Source organism: Phodopus roborovskii, unplaced genomic scaffold (genome assembly GCF_943737965.1).
Source record: "Phodopus roborovskii unplaced genomic scaffold, PHOROB, whole genome shotgun sequence".
Lineage (NCBI taxonomy): Eukaryota > Metazoa > Chordata > Mammalia > Rodentia > Cricetidae > Phodopus > Phodopus roborovskii.
This window is the reverse complement of record NW_026126416.1, coordinates 32,564,690-32,592,037: the sequence shown is the minus strand read 5'-3', so window position 1 is coordinate 32,592,037 and position 27,348 is coordinate 32,564,690. Positions and strand designations below refer to the sequence as shown.

General features: G+C 40.3%; 1 protein-coding gene across 1 annotated transcript in view; it reads left to right on the top strand.

Annotated features, from left to right (window-relative positions):
• Positions 1 to 27,348, top strand: part of Stard9 (StAR related lipid transfer domain containing 9) — a 94,303-nt gene that overhangs the window by 21,978 nt on the left and 44,977 nt on the right. Inside the window, exons 4-8 of the mRNA XM_051183618.1 lie at positions 17,697 to 17,813; positions 19,225 to 19,257; positions 19,347 to 19,408; positions 21,988 to 22,100; positions 25,308 to 25,377. Of these exons, the coding sequence (XP_051039575.1) occupies positions 17,697 to 17,813; positions 19,225 to 19,257; positions 19,347 to 19,408; positions 21,988 to 22,100; positions 25,308 to 25,377 (395 nt within the window). The remainder of the gene's footprint in view (positions 1 to 17,696; positions 17,814 to 19,224; positions 19,258 to 19,346; positions 19,409 to 21,987; positions 22,101 to 25,307; positions 25,378 to 27,348) is intronic.

Genomic DNA, 27,348 nt, shown 5'->3' with positions numbered 1-27,348 from the left:
GTGATCTCCAGTGTCTTCCTCAGTCATTCTCTGCCTTCATACTGAGGCAGTCTCTCTCCCTGAACCTAGATTCAACTTTTTGCTTAGTCTAGCTGGGGATTCCCTATCCTCACCTTTTACCTGCTAGGGTTACAGGTGGGCTAACTACACCCACCCAGCCTTTTTGTTCTGAGAACCCAAACTGTAGTTTTCACATTTGCCTTGTGTGGTGAGCACCACTGAGCCATATCCCCATATTTCCTTCTATATAAGTATTTGCAGCTCAAACAATGTGAAGCAGCTTGGTCCTACTTTTCTTCCCAGTACAACCCAGCTGGACCAAACCCATAAAAAGCAATGTTAAGGAGCTCATATGAGCATACTGAAAACAGTACATTGTGTAAGACACTGACTTGGTGATATGCTTCTGAATGAAGATTAAACATGTGGAAAGTGATTCAGGCAGGATTTGAAGGAAAACTACAGAAATTACCTTATGTAATTTTATTCTGCACATTTTTTGTGAGAATATTGGATTCAATCCATAGTTATGCATTCATTTATGTGCACTGTGTTGCGTGTGGATGTCATGTTGGGGCCTCAGCCTTAAATGAGTATTCTGTGTAGTACTCCAGGGGCTTGTCTAGGGTTTCATGTGATGGTGAACCCAGGGATCCCTAGATGCAGGGACCCAACTTCCTGGACTGCTATCCTCACGAGAGCGATGGGTAGAGGGAAAGTTACATTTGAGAACAAGGGAAGGAAGGGACAAAGAGTGTAAAGGCTAGGAAAGCAATGCTTTCAGCCACCTTTAACCCCAGCACTCAGGAGACAGAGGCAGAAGCAGAGGCAGGCAGATCTCGGTGAGTTGGAGGCCTGCTGGTCTACATAGATAGTTCCAGGGCTACATAGAAAGATCCTGTCTCAAAAACAAAAAACCAAAAAAAACCTTTACACATGCTGTCATATCCAAATGTAGTTGGTTATCAAAAAATGGTGTGACAGCTAACCATTACTTCCTCCATCCCCCCTTTGTACTGAGGATCAAACAAAGGGATCCAAGCATGGCAATCAGAAGCTGTACCACTGAGCTATATATTGCTTTAGTCCTCTACATTATAGGAAGGCTGGTTGACATGACCTTTCTTTTATTTAAAACTACCTCTTTAAACTGTAGAGCTGAAGGGGAGTGAGGTGGTGCAGTGGGTAAAGGTGCTTGCCACCAAGCCTGATGACCTGAGTTCAGTCCCCAGGACAACCATGGTAGAATGAGAGAACTCACTCCTGCAACCAGCTCTGACCTCTACAGGTAAACTTTGATGTGAATGCGCACACACACCTAAGGAAGGAAGGATGGATAAGTAGACAGACACACAAATAGATAGACAGACAGAGAAGTTGTAGAGCTGAGACTGTCATTTGGAGTCACCTGTGTCCAAATCCTTGTTTCTACAGCGACACAGCATTTTTTATTGTAATGTGGGTGTGGGCAGACAGTTTTCTGAGTGGTTTCTGCAGTAGCAGACCCTACTATGAAAAGTTATGTGAAAGCAATTCTCTATGAAATATTGCCAGTGGAGAAGGGGCAGGTGGAATGAAGGAGTGATGGCATCGAGGAAGGAGGCTAAGCAGGTGTTACTCAGAGTTGGAGTCAGCAGTCCTGATAAGCTGGGCTCCACCAGCTGTCCTCAATATGTCATTAGAGAAACATGTAATGGGGAAAAGCAGAAAGGGGAGATTTAATCAATGTGGCCACACTGGGAAGAGGAACAAGGGGATTCAGTGACACCCATCCCCCAAGCCCCTGAAACGACCTGTGGGTCTTGACATGAGGTTCAGGTTTAAATAGATGGGCAAGCGATATGCCTAGCTAAGCAGGACTAGTCAAGATGTGATGCTACTCACAGCATTATCTAAACCCCATTTCTCTTGCAAGGGAATCTGACAAGTTGTCAGGACTATATGAAATCTCTTTATGAGACACAAGCTCACTCACTGGCCTGAACCAGGCTTCAGCCTTCTCTTTCCTTTCCTTTCCTCTCCTCTCCTCTCCTCTCCTCTCCTCTCCTCTCCTCTCCTCTCCTCTCCTCTCCTCTCCTCTCCTCTCCTCTCCTCTCCTCTTCTTTCCTTTCCTTTCCTTTCCTTTCCATAAAGTCAAGCTTTATATTTTTTTTTTTTTAAAAATGTTGTGTCTGTCAACTCCATACATAGGGAAATCATTTATTCCTTTCCTGTCAGATGAAGTGCAATGCTTCAGTCTACTCTGAAGAACAAAAGTAGAAAATAAAAGTTCTTCCAGGAATTTACATGCAACACATTTCTCAGCTTGGTCCTGACTGTAATAAACACCTGAATATAGCAGCTAGATGTGGTGCAGCCTTGCAGCTGTGTGTGCTAGAATTTTACAAATCTCTTTACTTTCAAGCCCCTTGGTTTGGCTCTAGGATCCAAATCTTATAAATGAGAAAACACAGGTTTATCTGGGCTGCCAGAAAAGCCCACTGAAAGTGTCCTGTAGCACTCAGTGACAAGTGAGAGAGGAAGTATAACCACCAGCAAGGTCCTGTGGAGACGTAGCTCAGACGTGGTTTAAATACCCAAGTCTTCCTAACATCTCTAGCTCAGGAACTTGTGGTCCATAGGTCTCTATATGCAGGGGCTGGTATTCATAGGGAGCTGCTTCAAGCTTTTGGATTGGTGCTGGTGAAATCTGTTGGCCCTCTAGGTTTAATAAGTACTCCAAATATAGCAATATTCAGCCTATAGAAGCATATACTAAGCATCCTTTCCATCTTTGAGTATAGCTCAGAAGTTTAGACACTTCTCCAGGCATTCAAAAGACAGCACTAACAGGGCTAACTAATTCCAATGCAGCAAAGCAAAATAATGTATGAGCAACCACCACACCTGGCCTGTCTGCAAAACTTCCAGCCTCTTCATCATCCAGCCTTTTTTTTTCAGAACAAGTGTTCTCAGAAAATTCCAATTTGGGGCCTGTTGTCTCAGTAGTAGTAGAAGTAGTCGTCTTCTGATAGCCAAAGGTAGGGTCTACAAGTATCTTTTTAGAATATATCCACTCTTACAAGGCAGCTATAGAAGGGGCAGTTAGAGAATCTGCCTGAATCAACTGGGCTACATTAAAGACACAATGTGAAATTTTCCTGATGAATAATTTTTTTTCTTCAGATTTGTTTCTAATGCATTATTGCTTGAGATTGCCCCCATAGGATCACTGGCTGGTAAATGAAGTTCCAACAACCAGAGTATAACCCTTAGACAGGCATGCTCACTTTTAAGAGGGAAGTCTACATTCATGGGAATGGTGAAGGGATCCAGGTGTGTGTGGCTAGGGCACTGATAGCATCTGCTACAGCAGCAACAAATCTGATGTATAAGATGCAGTAGGGACCTAAGGAGCTTTGAAATGCATAGCGTTTCAAAGTTGGGCTATGGGAAGACTATTCTGCATGTATTTCCTGTCTCTAAACTGCTTCTGTATGTAAACTAATGAACAGTTTGCTCAATCATTTATACCTTTTACATCTACCATTATACACATTAAGGATTCATACTTGGTTGGATGGATAGATCAGAGGATATATTCCTAAATACATGAATACAACCTGTTCAGTCAGTATAATAGTGCCCTTGGTATTGGATAGCCAATTGGAAAGCTCTTCCCTGATGAAGACCATTCTCAACATCCCCAATTGCCCATAGTTATTTGCTTAAGGTTGAGGCCCTGTGAAATTTCCCCCTCCCATGTCATCATGTCCATTGGTGTCATCATTGCTCCAGTTTTGTTTAGGCACCCCTGTTAATGACATTTCTAGGAGACACAGTCTCACAGCAACCTTCCACACCTTGTTCTGCATTGCTCCCAGAGTCTTGGTACAGAAGTTGTGTTGTAGTTGATACTGGGCACCATATAATCTCTTTTCCTCTGTATTTTGATCTGTTGTGGTTTTTTGTAATGGTTGTCATCTGTTACAAGAAAGTATCTTTGATGAGGGGTGAGAACTACACTTATCATTGGATAAAAGGATACATATTTAGATTGTAGTTAAGAATTATGTTGGTTTAGTAAAGTGGTGATTGTAGGTTTTCCTCCAAGATCCATGGGTGGTTGGCAAGGTTTCCAATATCAGGGATATTTCCCCTCTTATTAAACCAAAGTTTTATATAATGAAGTTCCCTTTAAAAAAATATTTTACCTGGTAGCAATGGCACGCATCTCCCAGCACATAGGAGGCAGAGGCAGAGGATCTCTGAATTTCAGGTCAGTATGGTTTACTTAGCCAGGGATACATAAAGAAACCTTGTCTTGAGAAGAAAAGAAAAAAAAAAAGATTTAAAATTACTTAAATCGGGGTAAGGAAGATGGCTTGTTGCCTTCTTTTGACCTCTGTGTGTACCTGACATGCACATGGGACATATTCATACAATATAGGCAAAGCATTAATATGCATAAAATAAATCTAAAAAGTTTGCATATATGAATGCAGGTTTCCACAGAGGTCAGAGATGTTGGAGCCCCTGGAGCTGGAGTTGCAGGCAGTTGTAAGCCAGCAGATATGGGTGCTAGGAACTGGACTTGGGTCCTTTGCAAGAACAACAGTACACATTCTGTTTTTGCATGTGCCTGGCTCCTGGTTTTCTCATTAACATTTAGGTTTTTGTTTTTTAGATTTTATTTTCACTTTTTTAAATTGAGCTGTACATTTCCCTTTCCTCCTCCTTTCTCCCTTTTCACCTTCCCCCCTGCCTCCCACACTCCCAATTTACTCAGGATGTCTTGTCTTTTTCCTCCTAGGCAGATCCATATATGTCTCTCTTAAGGTCCTCTTTGTTACCTAGGTTCTCTGGAGTTGTGGCCTATAATATGGTTGTCCTTTGCTTTATGTTTAATGTCCACTTATGAGTGAGTATGTATTATATTTGCCTTTCTGGGTCTGGGTTACCTCACTCAAGATTTTTTTTTTCTTTTTTTTTTTTTTCTAGTTCCATCTATTTGCCTGCAGATTTAAAGATGTCATTCTTTTTTACTGATGAGTAGTATTTTGTGTAAATGTACCACATTTTCTTCATCTATTATTCGGTTGAGGGGCATCTAGGTTGTTTCCATGTTCTGGCTATTATGAATAATGCTGCTGTGAACATAATTGAGAAAATGTCCTTGTAGTGTGGGTGTGCATCCTTGGTTATATGCCCCAAAGTGGTATTGCAGGGTCTTGAGGTAGATTGATTCCCAATTTTCTGAGAAGCTGCCATACTGTACAAGTTTGCACTCCCACCAGCAATGGAGGAATGCTCCCCTTACTCTAGCAGTACCCATTCTTAACTGCTGAGCCATCTCTCCCTAGCTCCTAAGGTTTTTTGTTTTGTTTTGTTTTTGTGAGTGTGTTTTAGTGATTTTTTTTATCCCTAGCCTTGGGACTTGAACCCAGGTCTCTTGTGTGCTAGGCAACCAATTAACCACAACTAGCCTTTTAAAATCCAGCCCCTCAGGTCCTCTCTAGTGCTGTCCCTGTGTATTCACATTTTCTCCACTTCAGCTTCTGTTTTCTGTTCCTAGAGTTTTGTGTTCCCCAGATATCATAAATATAAAATTGCTACAATGTGAAACTGTTTTAAAATGGGATTTTATTTAGTTTTTTTTCCTGGCTGGTGAGATGGCCCAGCAGGTTAAAGGCATGTGTCACCAAGCCTGGCAACCTGATTCTGATTCAGCAGGGCTGATGAGGTGGAAAAAAAAAGAACTGAGTCTCACAAGTTGTAAAGAGTGGTTTAGTGTGGGCCTGATGGTGCATGCATTTAATCCCAGCACTGGAGTTACAGGACAGGAGTAGGAGGATCTTTGTGAATTTGAGGCTAGCCTGAGCTACATAGTAAGACCCTATCTCAAAAATAAATTGTTTTTCTCCACTTAATATTCAAGGTTCATCTATGTTGTTGCACAGATCAAATTTTTATTTCCAAAAAGTCTCCTTGTGTGAAAAAAAAATTCCTTGTGTGGAGGTAAAAGTTTGTCTATTAATTAAGTTCCCTTAATTTTGTAAGAAGACTATAGGTTAAAATGCATTTAGGCTTTTCTCTGTAATTAGAGTATACAAAGCCATAATTTACTGTAGTCACAGTGTTTGCTGTGTTTTACTAATGGGTTATTATTTTCATTGCCCTTTGGGTCATTCACAATTTCAGTTTTTGTTTTTTTTTCTGTGGTTGAAGAGTTATCTATCAGTGAGTTTCTGTGCTAATTGTCTTATATTATTGATGGTTTTCTAGCTGAACTGCAATTGCCTAGTCATCTAACATGTCAGTAACATGTTTATTTTCTCATTGTCATTATTCATAAGTCTCAATAAGATTGTGAATTATCTCATTCTTGATTAGCAGTTTCATGCATTATTTCCTCATAATTACTTTGATTCTGAAAGTAAACTTTGAGGTTTTATTTTTATCCTTATTTTACCAATGATGAAAAAAGAACACAGCAGTTGTCAATAGAAAGCGGTGACACTGATGGCCATGTGGCCCAGACTTAACTCAAGTACTGTGTGCTTTCTGGTTGCTTTCATCATAACTTTTTAGGAGATTGTTTCTAGTGTCTTATACATGCTAGGCTAGCACCCTACCTCTTAATTGTACTCTCAGACCTTTTATTAAAATAGAATTTTTGAGGCATTTACAAATTTAAAAAGAAGATAGGACCCCTACACCGAACCATTCGAAAGTTGCCCCTAATGCTTCAGTATGCATTTCTGTTATAAAGCCACAATGCAGTCTTCAAAATTGAGAAGTGGTTGCATTAGTGCCCTGTTATCTTCAGATCACAGTTAGGGTTCTCTGATTGTCCCAGTAATACTATATCTGAGAGATGAAAGGAAACAAGCCCAGAACAGGAAATAGCAGGAAAGGGGCAGCAGGTCCAGGTCCAGATAGGCAAACACAGGCAAATAGGTGGATGGGCAGGCAATTGGGTAGGCTGTGTCTACAGTGGGGCATCAAGTCAAGTTGGGGATTCTCAGTCCATGACATACATACTGGGTATCAAAAGATAAGTTGTTATGGGACCATGACATCATAGTGTTAGGTGTCCATCACTTTATGGGGTACAGGCAAGGGAATAATACTTTTCTTGGTTTGGTATATCTAAGAGTAAGTTCTTGGATTCAGTTTCCCTTATATAGTTTTTTGTTGTTGTTGTTTTTGGTACAGCTCTGGCTGTATTGGAACTTGCTCTGTAGACCAGGCTGGTCTCACACTTAAGAGGTCCACCTGCCTCTGCTTCCTAAGTGCTGGACTAAAGGTGTGTGACACCATGCCAGCTTCCTTATATGATTTTAAAATGCCCATGTGCCTGTCACAGTTTCAGTTCTCCTGAATAATGCATTGGGTGGCCCCCGTTGTAGTTCTAGGGATAAGTCATTTATCAGTTTGTTCTAACAGACTGGTGCTGACAGATGGTACAGTTTCTGGGTCTACCCAAGGATTGTCATCTTTTTCCCTAAAACAGAGTCAAAGGCTGCTTGTAGAGTCTCCTAAGGCAGTGCTCAGCCAGAAACATCCATTGCTTTATACAATATAGAGTAACTTAATGTAGGGCATAGCCTGATCTGAACACCAGACAGACAGGAAATCTTTATTCATCTGCCAAAGTAAGATACCGGCTGATGCCTGTTTCCTGTGGAGAAATCTGCTCCAGGGAAACAGGACATTCGGTCTGTATTTGGGCCAGGGCTGAAATGGTGTCTGTTAGCCCTGTGTTAAGCATTGTTGTTGTTGTTGTTGTTGTTGTTATTGTCATTTTGTAGTTCTGGAGTTTGATAGGCAAGGCACTCTGCCACTAATCTGTCTCCATCCACTGAGCTGGGACTATTATCTTCATTTCACAGATGAGGAAATTGGCTAGAGAGCCAGTGTTTAAACACAGAAATCTCAAAGTATGTGTTTTTACTTATTAACTCTCATTGCAGCTGTTTGGAGGAAGAATTTAGTTGTTCATTTTTTACTAAGGCCTCACAGAATTGCAGATCCTACATGAATATTCTCTCTTCAAATAAGGGACTTTGATCTCTGCTTTTCTATACTACAGTGAAATGTGGGTCAGTGTGTGCTGTGTTCTCTCATCTTCATCTCACTATCTCTGTGATGGGCAGTATAAATACAGTTCTTAAGATTTCTCTAAGTAGCTAATGGCATCATTTGAAATCATATAAGTGCCAGCAATCGTCTAGAATCACTTTCTGGATTAAAGGTTCTTGTTTCCAAATAGAGTTAAAAAAAAATAAAAAGACTTCCACTAAGACCTCTTTTCAGACTTGAGACATTATTCCTCTTAGGTAGCTACATTTGAGATTAATATTAAATACTTATTTTGAATCCTTTCTCATTCTGAATTGGAATTGTTTCAGAGTTTCTATTGCTTTGATAAAACATCATTGACAAAAATCAACTTGGGGAGGGAAGGACTTATTCCAGGTAACAGTTCATCACTGAGAGAAGTCAGAAGAGGAACTCCAGCAGGGCAGGAACCTGGAGGCAGGAGCTGTTGCATTAGCAGTGGAGGAATGCTGACTGCTTACTGGCTTGTTCCTCATGGCTTGCTCAGTTTGCTTTCTTACAGCACCCAGGATCACCAGCTCAGGGATGATACCACCAACAATGTGTTGGGCCTTCCCACATCAATTAGTAATTAAGAAAATACACTATAGACTTGCTTACAGGTAACTCTTAAGGAGGCATTGTATTCAGTTGAGAGTCCCTCTTTCCAAATAACTCCAGCTTGTATTAAGATGACATACAACTATTCAAGAACCATATTTTTGTTTTTGTTTTGTTTGTTTTTGGTCTTCAGACAGGGTTTCTCTGTGTCACAGCCATGGCTGGCCTGGAACTCATTCTGTAGACCAGGCTGGCCTCAACCTCACAGAGAACCACTTGCCTCTGCCTCCTGAGTTCTGGGATTAAAGGCATGCACCAACACTGCTGGGTCCATATTATTTTTTAAATTACTTTTGCTATGAGTCCACTTAGTTAGAGAATATAATCTATAACAGAATGAAAAAACCATCCAAACCAAAGCAACCTATCAGTGACAAGTCCCTCTAGGACTATGGAGGTCACTACTATGGTTGGATCTTGAACCATTGTTAGGAAATTGTCAGTAGTGTTATTGATTCTAGTTGGATTTGAGAAAGGCATGTGTGAGCCAAGCATGGTGGCACACATCTTTAGTCTCAACACTTGGGAGGCAAAAGCAGGCAGGATCTCTGAGTTCGAGGCCAGCTTAGTCTACAAAGTGAGTTCTAGGATAGCAAGGACCATTACACAGAGAAACCCTGTTTCAAAAAATCCTTCCCCTCAAAAAGAAAGAGGTAAAGGTCTACAGTTAGTGTTCCTGTTATCCATGTCTCCTGAATTGGAGTGTTTGGCAGACTGCAGTTCAGTCAATTGTTTTAACATTAAAACTGTGTCTGATGTAATAGTGAGCTGTTTTATCTGTGTTAACCTGGGTGGAGTGGAACATGTGTTATTTGCCAGTTTCCCTCTTTCTAAGGTTGTGGGTTTTCCTGGCAGCTCTTGAGGAGTAGAACTGTATCTTAAAGTCTCCACCATTGTAGGCTGGAGTCCATCTTTTATCATCAGGTAAAGTGCTTTCTTCAAAGACAGTTTCAGAGAACACTTAGGCAATTTTTTGCATTTGGATAAAGACATGGATAAAGTGAGAGGGAAGCCCATTCCTTAGGCAAGGAGCAGTGTTAGAGGGAGGCCTGAGCAGGGAGTGATCGCCAGGAAAGATGACAGCAGCTTTTCCTTTGGGAAAGAGCACCTATGTCCCAGCCAGCCTCCACTGCCATTTCTCAGTTCAAGATACCCCACTGCTACAGTGACCACTGGAACCTCAGCTACACCTAAAGGAGCAATCACCAGAGCTGTGGCCCCATCTGCACCTCAAGGAGTGACCATCTAAGCCTTGAGCCCACTTCCACCAGGAGGAGAGCTCTCCAGAGACTCTGCCTTGTTTGCAACGGAGCCACAGCCTCCAACTATACCAATTGGAGAAGGAGACTCTCCCTGAATGAAGCACAAGCTCCACCTATACTGAGTAGAGGAAGAGATGCTTAGACAACAAGGTAAGAACATACTCAACAATAAAAGGAGCAATATGGCACTACTAGAAACTAGTGGTGCTACAACAGCAAGATCTGAATATCCCAGAAGAAGCAGAAGAAAATGACTTAAAAATAACTTTGTGACGATGATTGAGGCTCTTGAAGAGGAAATGAAAAAATCCCTTAAAAGAAATGGAGGAAAAGATAAACAAAAAGTTGGAAGAAATCAACAAATCCCTTAAAGAAAATAAAACAAAAACAAACAAACAAAAAAAGCAATCAAACAAGTGAGGGAAATGATTCAAGACTCGAAAACTGAAATAGAATCAATAAAGAAAACACAAACTGGGAATTCTGGAAATGGAAAATTTGGGTAAATGATCAGGAACCAGAAATGCAAACATTAACAACAGAATATAAGAGATGGAAGAGAAAATTTCAGGTGTTGAAGATACAATAGAGGAAATAGATCCATCAAAGAAAATGTTAAATCCAACAAGTCCTTAACATAAAACATGCAGAAAATCTGGGACACCATGAAAAGAGTGAACCTAATAATAATAGGAATAGAAGAAATCTAACTCAAAGGCACAGAAAATATGTTCAACAAAATCAGAAGAAAACTTTCCCAACCTAAAGAAGGACATGCCTATAAAAGTACAAGAAACTTACAGAACACCAAATAGACTGGATCGCCCACCCCCAAAAAAGTCCCCTCACCTCTCACCACATAATAATCAAAACAATAAATATACAGAATAAAGAAAGAATGTTAAGAGCTGCAAAAGATAAAGGCCAGGTAGCATATAAAGGCAAACCTATTAGAATTCCACCTGACTTCTCAGTGGAAACAATGAAAGTGAAAATGTCCTGGATAGACATTATGCAGACACTAAGGGACCACAGATGCCAGCCCAGACTACGATACTTAGCAAAGCTTTCAATAACCATAGATGGAGAAAACAAGATATTCCATGATAAATCTAGATTGAAACAATACCTATCCACAAACCTGGCCCTACAGAAAGTACTAGAAGGAAAATGCCAACCCAGGGAAATCAGCTACATCTACAAGAACACAGGCAATAGATGAGCTTACAGCAGCAAATCACAAAGAAGGGATTTGAATACATAATGTCATCACCAACAACAAAGACAAAAATAGCAGGAACTAGCAATCGCTAGTCATTAATATCCATTAGTATAAATGGCCTCACCTATAAAAAGACACAAACTAATAGATTGTATACAAATAGAATCTATCCTGCTGCTGCATACAAGAAACACACCTCAACCTCACAGATAGACATTACCTTAGAATAAAGGGTTGGGGAAAAAATTTGTAGTCAAATGGACCGAAGAATCAAACTGGTATAGCTATCCTAATAACTAACAAAATAGACTTCAAACGGAAATCAATCAAAAAAAGATAAAGAAGGGCATTTCATATTCATTACAGGAAAAATCCATCAAGGGAAAAATCTCAATTCTGAACATCTATGCCCCAAACATAAGGTCTCTTGTATTTGTAAATGAAACATCACTGAAACTTAAATCACAAGTTAAGCCCTATACACTAATAGTGGGAGACTTCAGCACCCCACTCTCACCACTGGATAGGTTTGTCAGACAGAAATTTAACAGAGAAATGAGGGAACTAATAGATGTTATGACTCAAATGGACTTAACAGACATCTATAGAACATTCCACCCAAACACAGAAGAATACTTCTCAGTACCTCATGGAACCTTCTCAAAAATAGACCACATACTCAGTAAAAAAATTCCAACCTCAAAAGGTACAAAAACAAAAAACTGGAATAACTCCCTGTATTCTATCGGATCACCACAGCTTAAAGTTAGAATTCAACAGCAGCATTACTTTCAGAACGCCCACAAACACATGGAAATTGAACCATGCTCAACTGAGTCAACACTGAGTCAAAGAAGAAATAAAGAAGAAAATTAAAGACTTCCTAAAAGTTAATGAAATGACCACACAACATATCTAAACATGGAACACAGTTAAAGGAGTGCTAAGAGGAAAGTTCATAGCAGTAAATGCCTACATAAAGAAGCTGGAAAAATTCCACACTAGTGAATTAACAAAACAACTGTAAGAGCTAGAACAAAAAGATTCAAACTCCAGAGAGAGTAGATGGCAAGAAGTAGTCAAATTGAGGACCGAAATCAATAAAATAGAAACAAAATAATCAAAGAATCAATGATACACTGAGTTTGTTCTTTGAGAAATTCAACAAAGTAGACAAACCTTTATCAAAACTAACCAAAAGACAGAGAGAACATACAAATTAACAAAATCAGAAACAAAAAAGGGGATATAACAACAGAATCATAGGAAATCCAGAGAATCATCAGGTCATATACTTCAAAAACATGTACTCCACAAAATTGGAAAACTTTAAGGACATGGACAATTTTCTAGATAAGTACCACATACTAGATAAACAACTTAAATAGACCTATAACCCCCAAGGAAAAAGAAACAGTTATTAATAGTCTCCCAGCCAAAACAAAAAACAAAAAAAACCAAAACCAGGCCCAGATGGTTTCAGCACAGAATTCTACCAGATGTTCAAAGAAGAACTAACACCAATATTCCCCAAGTTATTCCACACAATAGAAAGAGAATAGCATTGACAAGCTCTTTTTATGAGGTTATACAGTTACCCTGATACTCAAACCACACAAAGACAAAACTAAGAAGAATTACATACCAATTTTTCTCATGAACATAAATGCAAAGATACTCAATAAAATACTAGCAAACCGAACCCAAGAACACATTAGAAAAATCATCCACCATGACCAAGTAGGCTTCATCTCAGAGATGCAGGGATGGTTCAATATATGAAAATCAGTCAATGAAATCCACCATATAAAACTGAAAGAAAAAAAGAACACATGATCATCTCATTAGTTGCTGAAAAAGCCTTCTATCAAATTCAACACCCCTTCATGATAAAGGTCTTGGAGAGAATAGGGATACAAGGAACATACCTAAACATGATGAAGCAATATACACCAAGCCAATTGCCAACATCAAACTAAATGGAGAGAAACTCAAAGTAATCCCACTGAAATCAGGAACAAGACAAGGCTATTCAATATAGTTCTTGAAGTTCTAGCTAGAGCAATAAGACAACAAAAGGAGATCAGAGTATTACAGATTGGAAAAGAAGTCAAACTCTTGTTATTTGCTGATGATATGATAGTTTACATAAGTGACCCCAAAAATTCTCCTAGAAAGCTCCTACAAATGATAAACACCTTCCATAACGTAGCAGGATACAAGAATAATTTTAAAATAAAATCAGTAGTCTTCCTATATACAGATGATAAACAGGCTGAAAAAGAAATCAGAGAAACATCACCCTTTACAATGGCCACGAATAACATAAAATACCTTGGGGCAATTCTAACCAAGCAAGAACTTTAAGTCTTTAAAGAAAGAAATTAAAGAAGATACCAGAAAATGGAAAGATCTCCCATGCTCTTGGATAGGTAGGATCAACATAGTAAAAATTGAAATCCTATCAAAAGTAATCTACTTTTGATCAATGCAATCCCCATCAAAATCCCAGCACAATTCTTCACAGACCTGGAAGAACAATATGGAACTCATATGGAAAAACAAAAAACCTAGGATAGCCAGTACAATAAAGGATCATCTGGGATTCATCACCATCCCTGACTCCAAGCTCTATTATAGAGCTATAGTAATGAAAAGAGCTTGGTATTGGCATAAAAACAGACAGGTGGACCAATGGAATTAAAGATTCTAATATCAACCCACATACCTAAAAATATAAAATGGAAAAAAGAAAACATATTCAACAGATGGTGCATGTATAACTGGCTGTTAACATGTAGAGAATGCAAATAGATCATATCTATTGCCATGCACAAAACTCAAGTCCAAATGAATCAAAGACATCAATATAAATCCATTCACACTGAACCTCATAGAAGGGAAAGTGGGAAATACCCTTGAACACATAGGCATAGGAGACCACTTCCTAAACAGAACACCAGTAGCATAGACACTAAGAGCAACAATTAATAAATGGGACCTCCTGAAACTGAGAAGCTTTTGTAAAGCAAAGAACTTGTTCAATGGGATCAAATGGCTCCCTACAGAATGGGAAAAGATCTTCACCAACCCACATCTGATAAAGGGCTGATCTCCAATAGCAAAGTACTCAAGAAACTAGATATCAAACTACCAAACAATCCAATTAAAAAATGGGGTACAGATCTAAACAGAGGATTCTCAACAGAACAATCTCAAATGATGGAAGTATTTAACATCCTTAGTCATCAGGGAATTGCAAATCAAAACAACACTGAGATATCATCAGAATGGCTAAGATGAAAAACACTGATGGCAGCTTATGCTAGCAAGGATGTGGAATAAGGGGAACACTCCTCCATTGCTGGTGAGAGTGCAAACTTTTACAGCTGCTGTGGAAATAAGTATGCTCAGAAAATTAGGAATCAACCTACCTCAAGACCCTGCAATGCCACTTTTGGGCATATATACCCAAAGGAGTCACCACAAGGACATTTGCTCAAATATGTTCATAGCAACATTATTTGTAATAGCCAGAACTTGGAAACAACCTAGATGTCCCTCCACTGAAGAACAGATAAGAAAATGTGGTACATTTGCACAATAGAGTACTACTTAGCAGTAAGAAACAATGCTATCCTAAAATTTGCAGGCAAATGGACAGAACTAGGAAAAAACATTCTGAGTGAAGTAGCCCAGACCCAAAAGACAAATGTAGTATGTACTCACACATAAGTGGATACCAGACATAAAGCAAAAGATACCAAACCTACAATCCATAACCCCAGAGAAGTTAGAACCCTCTTCCAGAAACAGATGGAAACAGATACAGAAATCCATAGCTAACCATTGGGTTGAGCTCATGGAGTACAATCAAGTGAGGGAGGAGTGATAATGTGAACAAAGAAGTCAAGGGAAACCTACAGAATCAGCTGCCCTGAGCTAGTGAGAGATCTCTGACTCATGTCTGACAAATGGGTAACCTGCATAAGATCAAAATAGACTCCCTTAATATAGGTGACAATGGTGTGGCTAGGCCAGTATATAAGGCCACTGGCAGCGAGTCCAAGATGTAACTCTAAAGTATAAACTGACTTAGTATAGCCCATTCTATATGGAGAAATACCTTACTCAGCCTAGACACAGGGATGTAGGGGAGTGCATTGGTACTGCCTCAATGATATGATGAGATAGACTTAGTAGACTTCCTAGGGGAGGCCTTACCCTCTCTGAGGAGCAAATAGAAGGTGAGGGAAGGGGTGGGGGAGGGGAAGGAAAGAAGGTAGGGGAAACTGGATTTGGAATGCAAAAATTAAATTAAAAAATCTGTATAAAAAGGGCATGGACAAAGTAACATTCTTTTCTGTCTTTGCTCAGCTGATCATAAAATGTAAGCAATATAATGATTATCTAAATTATTCTAATATTAATAAAAACTCAGGAGTCAGATATGGGGTTAAAACCTGATTGATCAGACCAGCAGCAGAAAAGCAACCAGTGATCTCTGTGCCTCCTTCCTCGATCCAAAAAGCATGCATCTTCTAAGTTCCTCCCTACTGTTTCCCATGTCTCTCTATGTCCTCAGTCCTCCAAAACCTGTATGGCTAATTTTGGTCAGCTAGTAGTTAGCACTGTTCTCTGACCACAGTGGAGTGGTAGTATGAATGATTATCCTGCAACAGGGCAGAGATACAATTTAGATTTAGATGTGGCTCTTTGCTGTCTCCACCTGTGTTCCCATCTCCTGCCCCGGGAAGTTGGAGTTCTGTGGAGGATTTCTCAAATAGTGAATGGATAGATGTTAGTCAACTCATCTAGTCTAATGCAGTAAAATATACTGCTTCTTCAGACTGAAGGTCTTTCACCTGGTCAGCCTTTAGGAGGCAAACAAGATCTCACCCAAATTTTAACTTTGTCAACATGGAGTTAGTGTGACTATACAGAGCTATAAGAGGTCATGGGAAGGTTTTCGCTTGAGCAGAGCTCAAGTCTTTCAAAACACCCTGGGTTCTTTTGGCCTTTTGCCTAGATGACGGAAGTATTAAAAAGCAAACAAACAGTACACTGCCAAGAAGCAGAAGTGCAGCTTCTAGAATACAGAACAATATAGTCTTGACTTAGATCCTGTCTTTACCTGGTTTCATGTGTGACATTGGTCTCTAAGCAGTCTGCGTGATGTCCATCTTACAGCTAGAGAAACCAGATTGCCTAGGTTCACCCAACTTTGAAGTACAAGACAAGACATACACTACAATTTGGAACTCTACCAGATGATTCACGTACTTGAAAGGGAAGTTGAAAAAAATGATCAGGACCTGCTAGGCAGCAGGAATCACAGGTGGTGCCACACAGAATAGGCTGGCATGAGCACCATAGTTGACATTTCTGTCACTGTGTTTTGCTACTGTTGGAGAATTTGTCATCTGCTGTTCTGCTTTTGCATCTTTCTTTGGAAAGTCAGATGGGATTGTCTACCTGGCTGACAGTCTCCTTTGATGTATCATTGTTCCAGATACTAGCTAGTGAAGAGGATTTTGAGGTAGAGGACTGGGTTCTGCCCCCCACCAACATCAGTGGTCCAAAGTGTTCATATGGCTGCCTAGAAGAGTTCAGTTGAAATTTCAGGAAATCTAGAAATTTAAAGTCCAGTTTCCACATCAGGATTACGGTGGTTTCTAAATTAGTCACAAAACCTGACCAAAAGTGAAGTGATTGTCCAGCAGAACCTGCCATCTATCAGGGGCAATCAGGGAACCATCAGGGACAAATTTTTCTTACTTCTGAGCTAAACTGGTCCTGTGTGGTCTTCAGACCTTGAATTTATCTTCTTGAGCAGTGAGTGTTTCACTATAACCACCCTGTTAGCCATAGCAAGCACTTCTCTGTGTTTGAGGAAGATTTTGCCTTATATATGTCCTGCTTTAGAATCTTCTGTGTAGACTACAGAACACGGGGCCTGAGATACTGCTCAGCCATTGAAGAGTACTTGTGTTCTTTCAGATGACCTGAGTTTGGTTCCTAGAACCCACTCCAAGTAGCTCACAACTGCCTGTAGCTTATGTTCCATGGGGCCCTCTACTGGCATCACCAGGCACTCACATGTATGTATTTATACTCCACAGATTACATGTACAAACACACAGATAATGAAAAATAAATTCTTTTTTTTAAAGGACTAGGAAATGTACTTTTAAAAAAAATCTAGGCTAGGATACAGTAGGTACCTAAAAATGTTTGAGCAATTGACTTACTTAATTTTCCCTTAAAATCTTATTTTCTAAAGCTGAACCGATTCTTGTGAATGATTAAATCAGGTGTGAGCTGCCTTGTGGGTGCCAGGACCTCTGGAAGATTAGCCAGTGCTCTTAACGGCTGAGCCATCACTCTAGCTCCAATAGGTTTTTGTTTGTTTGTTTTTATTTTGTGGGTTTTTTTTTTAGATTTAAAATATTTTAAATGTGCTATGGGAAGTTGGACCAATGACAAGCTTTCTACTTTTGTTATTACAGGTGTTCCAGGGCTTGGGGACTGAAGTACTGTCTGGAGCTGCCAAAGGCTACAATATTTGCCTCTTTGCCTATGGGCAGACTGGCTCTGGGAAGACATACACCATGCTGGGGACTCCAGTGAGTATTAGCACTGAAGTGAACTGTCTTCCTAATGCTACAGCAGACCTGAATCTTATGTTATCCTTACCACTGTGATATGGAACATGACCCCATAATCAACATTAATGACCCTCTTCTGTACCTAACAGTGGCATTTCACTACTCTAACTGAATGGTAAAATTTGTATAATTAGTCTCTGTGAAACTTTGAAAAACTAGAATTTCATGATTCCCTTTGTCCAAGAGTTCTTGTTGGTCCTATTAGATATGCATATTATTTTCAGGTTCATCACCTAAAGCTTCACACTTTTATTGGGGATAAACCTGGACTGAATCTTAGTGCTATACAGAGATAAGAATGCTGTGTTCAGCTTCAAAAGCTATGTGTGTTAGAAGAAAGCAAGAGACGTAGCTGGGCTGGGGGCTTTTAAAAATGTGTAGAGTGTAATGCAAGTTGTTTTTAGTCACAGAAAATTGAGGGAAATGCCCTTTTAACCCAGGCCTTGAGAGGTAGAGGCAGGCAGTGCTTTATGAGTTCTAGCCAGCCAGGGATACACACTGAGACTCTGTCTCAAAAGAAACAACGGCAATAAAAAAACAAAGTTAAAGGGATAGCATTCTTTAAGGATACCCTTTCTTGGGGCTGGAGAGATGGCCCAGTGGTTAAGCACACTGGCTGCCCTTCCAGAGGGCCTCAGTTCAATTCCCAACAACCACATGGTGACTCATAGCCATCTGTAATGAGATATTGTGTCCTCTTCTGTTGTGCAAGTTTACCTGCAGGCAGAACACTGTATACATAATAAATAAACATTTAAAAGGGAAAAAAAGAATACCCTTTCTTTTAGATTTAGTATGCTAGTGGTTGACAAGTAACATTGTATAGGAACAATCTAAAAGGATAGCCCACTTCTCTGGGTACAGCTCATTGTTTCCTTTGTCTGTGGTTAGAGTGGTTTCAGATATTTGAAATTAAAAAAAGAACTTGCCCATTAAGCAAAGGGGGAATAAAACCTTAAACCTCTGAATATGAGCTAGAGAAGCATCGCTCCTTTGGATTTTTGCAGTTTTGCCGAGGGTGTCTTCCTGTGCCTAGGGATCTAGAAAGGACCACATTAGTAGTGTGACTTCATCCAAGAATGATAAAGGTCACTGCAGGAAAGCACATGTCTAGGTTTGCCAGCTTCTCTTATCTGTCTAATGGTGACAATCTGCCTCTCATCTGTACATTCTTTTTGTCAGTGTCTCTTGATAGTGCCAGCCTGTAGTCTTCTACATCCTTCTATAGAGGCTAGCTAGCACAAAGAGCCCATACAACCATACTCTGTTCTTAGGGGAGTTCCAGGATTCCAGGTGTTTGTGGGTAAGAAGAGGGATGGTGGGCATTTCCCAGAGTAAACAGTAATGTTTTCCTTTTTCTGTCATCCAGGCCTCTGTTGGGCTGACCCCACGGATATGTGAGGTACAGACTCTCTTTTGATCATGTACTCCTAAAGTAAGTTTCCAATGTCAGCTCCCTTCAGTGAAATCTGACCCTCTGATTTTGTGCAGGATCTCTTCATCAGGGAGGATGCCTGTGCCTCACTGCCTTCTTCCCCTAGCATAAAAGTAAGGTAAGAACTCAAGCTCTAGATCCCTAATGTCCTATTTCCATTCCAGATTTCATATTTTTCAGCTTTTTTGTTTTACTTCTAGAGTCATCAGAGGGATGGAGAAAATCCATAGAGGATACATCATACAGTACAGGGAAATAGGAAACATAGTTTGTGGAAACCTTAATTCACTTTCCTTAGACTAGTCCAGGAGGTTCTTCTCCAGATCCATGGTTTCCTCTCCTTTATTGCCTTTAGTTTCTTTTGGGATTTCCCCTCCTAATCCCCATTGGCTTGTTCTGTAGGACTGTAGATTTCGAACCTACTTCCCAGCCTAGGGCTAGCTCCAGGTTTTGTTTTGTTGGACAGCATCGTGCTTTGTAACCCAGGCTATCTTCAGACTCTTAATCCTGATGTTTGACCTTCCCAAGTGTTATGGTTGTAGGCATGATCCCCCCCCATGGCCTAACAAAATAAGTTTTAATTAACCAAGCTTCAGTGAAAAACATTAATATATGATTACTCGTTTTTTCTTTTTCAAGATATGATCTTTATATGTAGCCTTGGCTGCTCTGGAACTTACTTTGTAGATCAGGGTAGCTTCGAACTCACAGAAATCAGCCTGCTTCTGTCTCCAGAGTGCTGGGATGAAAGCCCAGCTTTACTAGTTTCTCTTTAAGCCTTGTATTCTCCTTCCTTTCTCACCTTCTCTGCCTCCCTTCCTGTTATATATAATCTTTACTGGTTTCAGCTAAGAATTGTAACTATTTAAAAAATAATGAAATAGATATCTAAGAAGAATAACATCTTGCACACAGTCTGAGTGAGTAAAACAGGTTAGAGTTGTCCAGCTTACAGCAGGGGCAGAACTTTCACAACAATTTTCCTTGTTGCTCAGGACAGTAGAAAAAAATCCTAGTAGGATAATGAAGATGAAGGTGGGAGCATCAGGAGTTCAAGGCCTTGGCTACCTAGTGAGTTTGAGGCAAGCCTAGGCTCCATGAGACCCCATCTTAAGAAAATGAACAAGGAATGGAAAAATAGCTCACTGTACTTACAGCTTACCCAAGCTCCTGGGAACTCATGGACTCTGGACCAACATTAGGGAGCCTGCATGGGACTGACCTAGGCCATCTGCATGCGTGTGACAATTGTGTAGCATGGTCTGCTTATAAGGCTCCTAACAGTGAGATCAAGACCTATCCCTGATGCTTAGCTGGCTCTTGGGAATCTGTTCCCCATGCTGGATTACCTTGTGTAGCCTTGACACAAGGGGAGGAGGTCCCTCCTACCTCAGCTTGATGTGTTATGCTTTGTTCAAGCTCATGGGAGGCCTGCCCCTTTCTGAATGGAGAGGAAGGAGGAGTGGATGGGGAAGTGGGTAGATGGGAGGTAGGGAGAAGGGAACAGGAGAAATTGTAGTTGGTATATAAAATTAAAATAATGTTAAGTAGGGGCTGGAGAGATGACTCAGAGGTTAAGAGTATTGGCTGCTCTTCCAGGGGTCCTGAGTTCAATTCCCAGCAACCACATGGTGGCTCACAACCATCTATAATGAGATCTGGTGCCCTCTTCTGATGTGCAGATAGACATGCAGGCAAAATACTGTATACGTAATAAATAAATCTTTTTTAAAAAAATGTTAAGTTAAAAAAAAAAGTGGCTGTCTTAGTTTTCTGTTGTGATTAAGCACCAAGACCAAGGCAACTTATGTAAGAAAGAGATTTTTTGGACTTATGGTTCCACAGGGTTAGAATCCATAGTGGTAGTTACTGTAAGACAGTGAAAAGCAGGACCAGGAAGCTGAGAGCTCATATCTTGAACCATAAGCATGAAGCAAAGAGAACCAATGGGAAATGTCAGGAGGATTTTAGTCTCAAAGCCTGCCCAGTGACATACTTCTTGCAGCAACGTTATACCACCACTCTTAGTTTTTAATTGCTCTGATAACACACCATAACTAAAGTAACTTATAAAAGGAAGCATTTAACGTGGCATTCATGGTTCCAGAGAGTTAGAGGCCATGCATGGCCACCATGTCAGGAAACATGGTAGGAGCAATACCCTGAGAGCTTACAAGCTCTTGATCTACAAGCATTAGGCAGAGATAGAGAGCTAGCTGGGGATGGGTAGTGTGGGCTTTTGAAACATCACTGTCTCCCCCCACTAACACTTTTCCTCCAACAAGGTGCCACCTCATAATCCTTCAAAAACAATTCCGCCAACTAAGGACAAAGCATTCAAGTATATGAGCCCATTGTATATGGGGGCCATTCTCATCCAAACTACCACAACCACCTTTAGCTCCCCCAGATAGTGCCATCAAGGACCAAGTATTTAAATACCTAAGACTATGGGGGGCATCGCTCATTCAGATCATCATGAGTGCATACTACTTTTGCAGAGGACCCAAGTTTGATTTCCAGCATTTATGTCTATAAATATAGACCTGTAAATCTAGTCCAGGGGATCGGACTCATTCTAGCCTCTGAGGGCACCAGCACCAGAACAGGAATCCAGGACCTTTTGGTTCTCAACTTAAGTGTTTTCCCTTCTTTCTTCACAGTCTTAACGGTCTTGCCTTTTCTCCCTGTCTCTAGCTTCCTGGAAATCTATAATGAACGGGTGAGAGATCTTTTGAATCGATCCAGTCAAAATAAGTCCTATAGCTTGAGGGTCAGGGAGCATCCAGAGATGGGGCCCTACGTCCAAGGTGAGCTTCTGTGATTCTGGGAATTGGAGGCCAACTGAGGTGTGGGAAGTTCCCCTAATGTTTGATAACTCACTCAGCCTGTGTAACAATTGTTTTCTATGTGCTGGCTACTGTGCTGGACATTGGATGTATGCTGATAAGTTGACATGACATGGCCCGGCCTTCACAGGCAAGCTTAAAATCTGGTGGAAGTGTCATAAGACAAACAATGTTGTGATAAAGGATTATAAAGAAGTGGCTAGGTACAGTGACTGAAAAGACCCCTGTTGTGCACACCTTCAATCCCAGCACTCAGGAGGCAAAAGCAGGGTGATTTCTGTGAGTTTGAGGCCAGCCTGATCTACACAGTGAGTTACAGGACAACCAACAGCCAGGGAAAAAGAAAAGAAAAAAAAACCCTTAGAAGATGGACGATGTAGACAACCGAACCTTTGTGTGTGGTCAAGAGAAGCTTTTCTGACAGGTAACAGTTGATACTAATCCTGAAGAGCTCATAGGATGCAGTCCTGGGAAAATGGGAGAACAGCAGACTTGAGCTCCAAAAAGCCCTTGGTGTTTCCAAAGAGGCCTGTGCGACTAATCGTGATGAATGAGGGCAAAGAGGCGGAGAATAGGTTGGGTCTGCAGGCAGCAGCCAAACAGGACAGTGTCTGGTTCCCAGGTCAGCTGGTCTTCCTGACACTGTCTTTAATCAGTAGTGAGAATGAAGGGCATCTAGGGAGATGCTGGACCTGATGCACCTCATGTGCTTCCCCATCAAACACTGACATTTGGAGCTAGGTATCATCTCTTTTACATCATTAGCTAGCTGTTTAGGGGGCAAACAGTTTTGCTTTTGTTTTTGTTTTTGTTTGTTTTTGTTTGTTTGTTTTGTTTTGTTTTTTTGGAGACAGGGTTTCTCTGTCTGGCCTTGAACTCAGAGATCCACCTACCTGCCTCTACCTCCCCAAGTGCTGCGATTACAGATGTGCACCACCATTCCCCCCACACCTACCCCCAGACAGTTGTGCTCTTTTAAGGAGGAAGATTGTTATAAGGTAGCCACCAGAGAAGACCACTTGGACACAATAGAAAGTCTTTATTAGCCAAAAGAAGTTCAGGGCCCAAGTGCAGTTAACTTAAATCCTGATAAAGAGGGAGATGTGAGAAATCTTCTGAACAAGCATGACTAATAGATGGCCAGTGGCATTCACTGATGCTGCTACCAAGTGTTTCTCCCCCTGCCCCCCCCCCAGCTTGGGAATAGTAATAAAACTGCCCCTTTTGATTTCTTTTTCCATGTAAAGCAATATTGTCAAATGGTACATCAGTGCTACATACTCCACATTTCAAATTGTTCCCTGTCCCTTTCTCTCCTTTTCCTTCTGTTTTTCTTTCTACCCTCCCTCCTTACCCCCTCTTCAGAAATAGCAAGGAGACCTCAGCACATCTCCAAATTCCTCTGGAATTTTGCTATCTTGTCTGTTAAGTCCTTGAACATACCAGGCAGAGTTGCATTAAAGTCTTCCTGGTACGTTCTGGTCTACAGAGTGAGTTCCAGGACAGCCAGGACTGTTTCACAGAGAAACTCGATCTTGAAAAAGCAAATCTAAATCTGTATCTATATATATCTATTTATCTATCTATCTATTTTCCTTCCTTCCTTCCTTTTCTTCTTTCTATCTGTCTATCTTCATTTATATTCCCAGGTCTACATGTCTGCTTGGTTTGCTTATAAGTCTTATGCCAGACAGTATTTGTAAACCTGTCCTTAGGAACTGGTATCTCTTTTTTTTATACTAAGTTTCTATGAACACGAGCAATTTAGAAGTAAGCTGAGTTTAAGGAGTAAGACTTTTTGAAGCTTAGCTGCAGTCTTTGCAAAATCTTATTTATTTCTAACTCAACTTGTTCCTAGCTTATAGTCATTTAGGTTTCTTTCTATAAGAAGTGAATGTCTAAGCAGACATTATGTCTATAATCTCTGCACTCAGGAGACTGAGGCAAGACAATTGTCTTGAGTGCAAGAGCAGCCTGGGCTAGAGACTCTGTTTCAAAAAATAAAACAAACAAAAATTGAATAGGGGTGTAATTTGGGTGTGTTGTAAGCTACAACCTTGTCTCTTCATTCCTTGAAAGTTGCTAAGAAAATTACTTGAAGCCACCCTACTGCAACCCAGTCACTATTCAGATTACTTTGTCAGTTTTTATATACATTTATTTAGCAATAGACCTGTGGCATTGTCTTGTTCCTGAGCCTCTGATACTCTACAGATGCTCTCTAGCACAGGTTCCCTTTCCAGCTGTCTCAAACCTTTCCATTCTGAAATGGCTTGTTCTAGCCTTGCTTTATCCACAGAGCCCACCCTGCTCTAATTTGCTCAGCATTTTTGTTTGTCCCCTACTTCTATGGCATTTGCCTGTAATGTGTTGTATAGTGTAAGTTCATGTTATAAACTGTAAAAGGAGAGAGACATATTTTGTATACCAAGCTGAGTCTGCCACCTTGTGGGTAAAACATCACCTTCCTGTTAGGGATTTTGAGAGGACCAATGAATGGGAGGAGATTTCTTACAACTTCCATAGTAAAGCTGTGAGGAATTTTTTTTTTTTTTTTGTGGTTAGCGGGGCCATTACATGAATTCTAAGCTGTAATCTATGTGGAAATATGCTGGCATTTCTAGAATCCATCACACCACCTGATGAGAGGTTTCGATACATATTTATTAATTTGTTATCTGAGTGATCTTACTAGTCAGGTTTCCTCATTCTAGCTTATGAAGAATGGTAAATAAAAGCCTAGTGGTGGACTTAGGAGGCAGAGGCAAATGGATCTATAAAGCAAATTACAAGATAGCTAGGGCTATTATACCGCTAAGGCTGTTTTTTTTGAAACCTTATCTCAAAAACAAACAAACACAGAGAGAGAGACAGAGACAGAGAATTGCTAAATATACAAATTAATAAACATAATAAAAAATTGGAGCTGGTAAGATGGCTCATTGGGCCTAGAGGTTCTTGCCATCAAGTCTGATGACCTGAGTTCAATTCTTGGGTCCTGTATGGTAGACAGAGAAGTGACTCCTGTAAATTGTCCTTTCACTCCATATGTGCACTATGGTGGGCCTGCTTCAAACTCATAGGGGAAAAAAGATAAACGTACAAGAAAAGGTTAAGTTTACCAGAAAAGTTCATTTGATTTCTTTTCTCCTTTCACAAATTTGACAGGTCTATCTCAGCATGTAGTTACCAACTATCAAGAAGTTATCCAGCTCCTGGAGGAGGGGATAGCAAACAGGTAAAACAGGTTTGTTGGGGGAGTGGGGGTGCAGCCTCCTGTTGCCAGCCTGTGTTCCCCTGTCCTTGGGAGAGTATGGCCAGCTTTGTAGTGGTCTCTCCACACTCCCTTGCAGTGCCCATCCAGAAGGCCTTGGAACAGAACATGACTAAGAATTACTGCTCTTCTCACTACAAAGGAGTTTATTCTGGACATAATAATATTGGGCAGTACCATTTTTAAAGCTTGGCAAAGATGAATATAGCATAAAATGATTAATAAAACTATTTTTCTTCTAGTTTTACACATTATAGGCATATGGAACTAGGAAGAGTGACTTAAGTGTCCCAGAAGCTACTGTGCATTGTGATAACATTTCATGTTTTTCATTTACCCTGACTTCTAACAAACGTCTAGGGGGAAGCTTTTTTCCCTGGGAGAAGGAAAAAAAAAAAAAATATATATATATATATATGTATGTATATATATGTATATGTATGTATGTATATATATATGTGTGTGTGTATATATATACATATATATATATATATAGAGAGAGAGAGAGAGTCTTGTATTTATCTTGTTTAACTAAAAAACAAAGGAAAACATTTAAATTTAACATTTTAGTCTCAGAATTTCATGGAATTCTCTCAGAAAGACTTCTGCCTGGTTTTCAGAATAAGCTGAGCTCCTGAAGCATTAAGAGTTAGGATTCAAGCTGGGTGCAGTGGTACACACCAGGCAGACCTCTGTGAGTTCAAGAACAGCCTGGTCTACACAGCAAATTCCAGGGCTATATAGACAGACCTTGGGGTTGGGGATTAGTTCAGTGTGGAGGAGGGGGAGAGACTCAAAAAACAAAAAAGTAATCCCAGCAGTTGGAGAGGGTAAAGCATGATGAGTAAATTTGATTGAGGCAGGATTATAAGTTTGAGATCTGCCTAGCCTATGTAATGAGTTTGAGGACCCAGGTTCAATTCCCAGCACCCACATGAAGACTCACAGCAGTCTGTGCCTCCATTTTCAGGGCATCTGAAGTCTTTTCTGAAATTTTCAGGCACCAGGTATATATGTAGTACAATAAATACATACATACTGGCAAAACACTCATACACATACAATAATTAAATCTAATTTTTTTCTTTTTTCTTTTTGGAAAAAAATAAAAAGGAGTTCAAGGAGCTGGGAATGTAGTTCTGTTGGCATGGCATTTGCCTTGTGTATAATCTCTATCACCAAATAAGCCAGGTGTGATAATACACAGCTGTAATCCCAGCAGAAGTAGGAAGACCAGAAGTTCAAAGCCATTCTCAGCTCACACTTTGAAGCCAACCTGGGCTGTATGAGGGAATGAGCTGAAATGTAGCGTAGTGGTAGAATGGTTGCCTAGCATGAGCCCTAGGTTTAATTCCCAGTGCCAACAAACGTGAGTTAGTTTTAACTAACTCTCCACATTCTTGAGTTATGGGAACACCTCTTAGATTTTTTAGTCTTTTTTATCCTCCAGCTCCCTAGAGAAGACAGTGAAATAGTCAGAGATGGTTTTAGACAGAAGGTCATTGACCTAGATTTATATAAAGAGGAGATTCAATTTAGGGATTAACATTGGGATGGATTTCTAAGAGTGGCTGTGAGCTCCTCATTTAAACATGGCAGTTCAAGACCTTAGCTCCAAGGCTCCTTGACACTGATGGGTGAATATCCTGCTTTATAACTAGGCTCTCTGTGAAGCTTCTGCAGCTCATGTACACCACACTTGCCTTTTTTCTGTGTGTGGTTGTTGGTTTTTAAAATTATTTACTTATCTATGTATTTGTGTATGTGTATATAGAGAAGTAAATGTCAGGTGTCTTTCTCTACTACCTTCCACCTTTGTTTTAAGGCAGGGCCTCTCACCAAATCTGGAGCTCACTGATTGGCTAGACCTGTTGCCTAGAAAGCACTCTGAGATCTTCCTATCTCTACCTCCCAGCATTAGGTTACAGATATGTG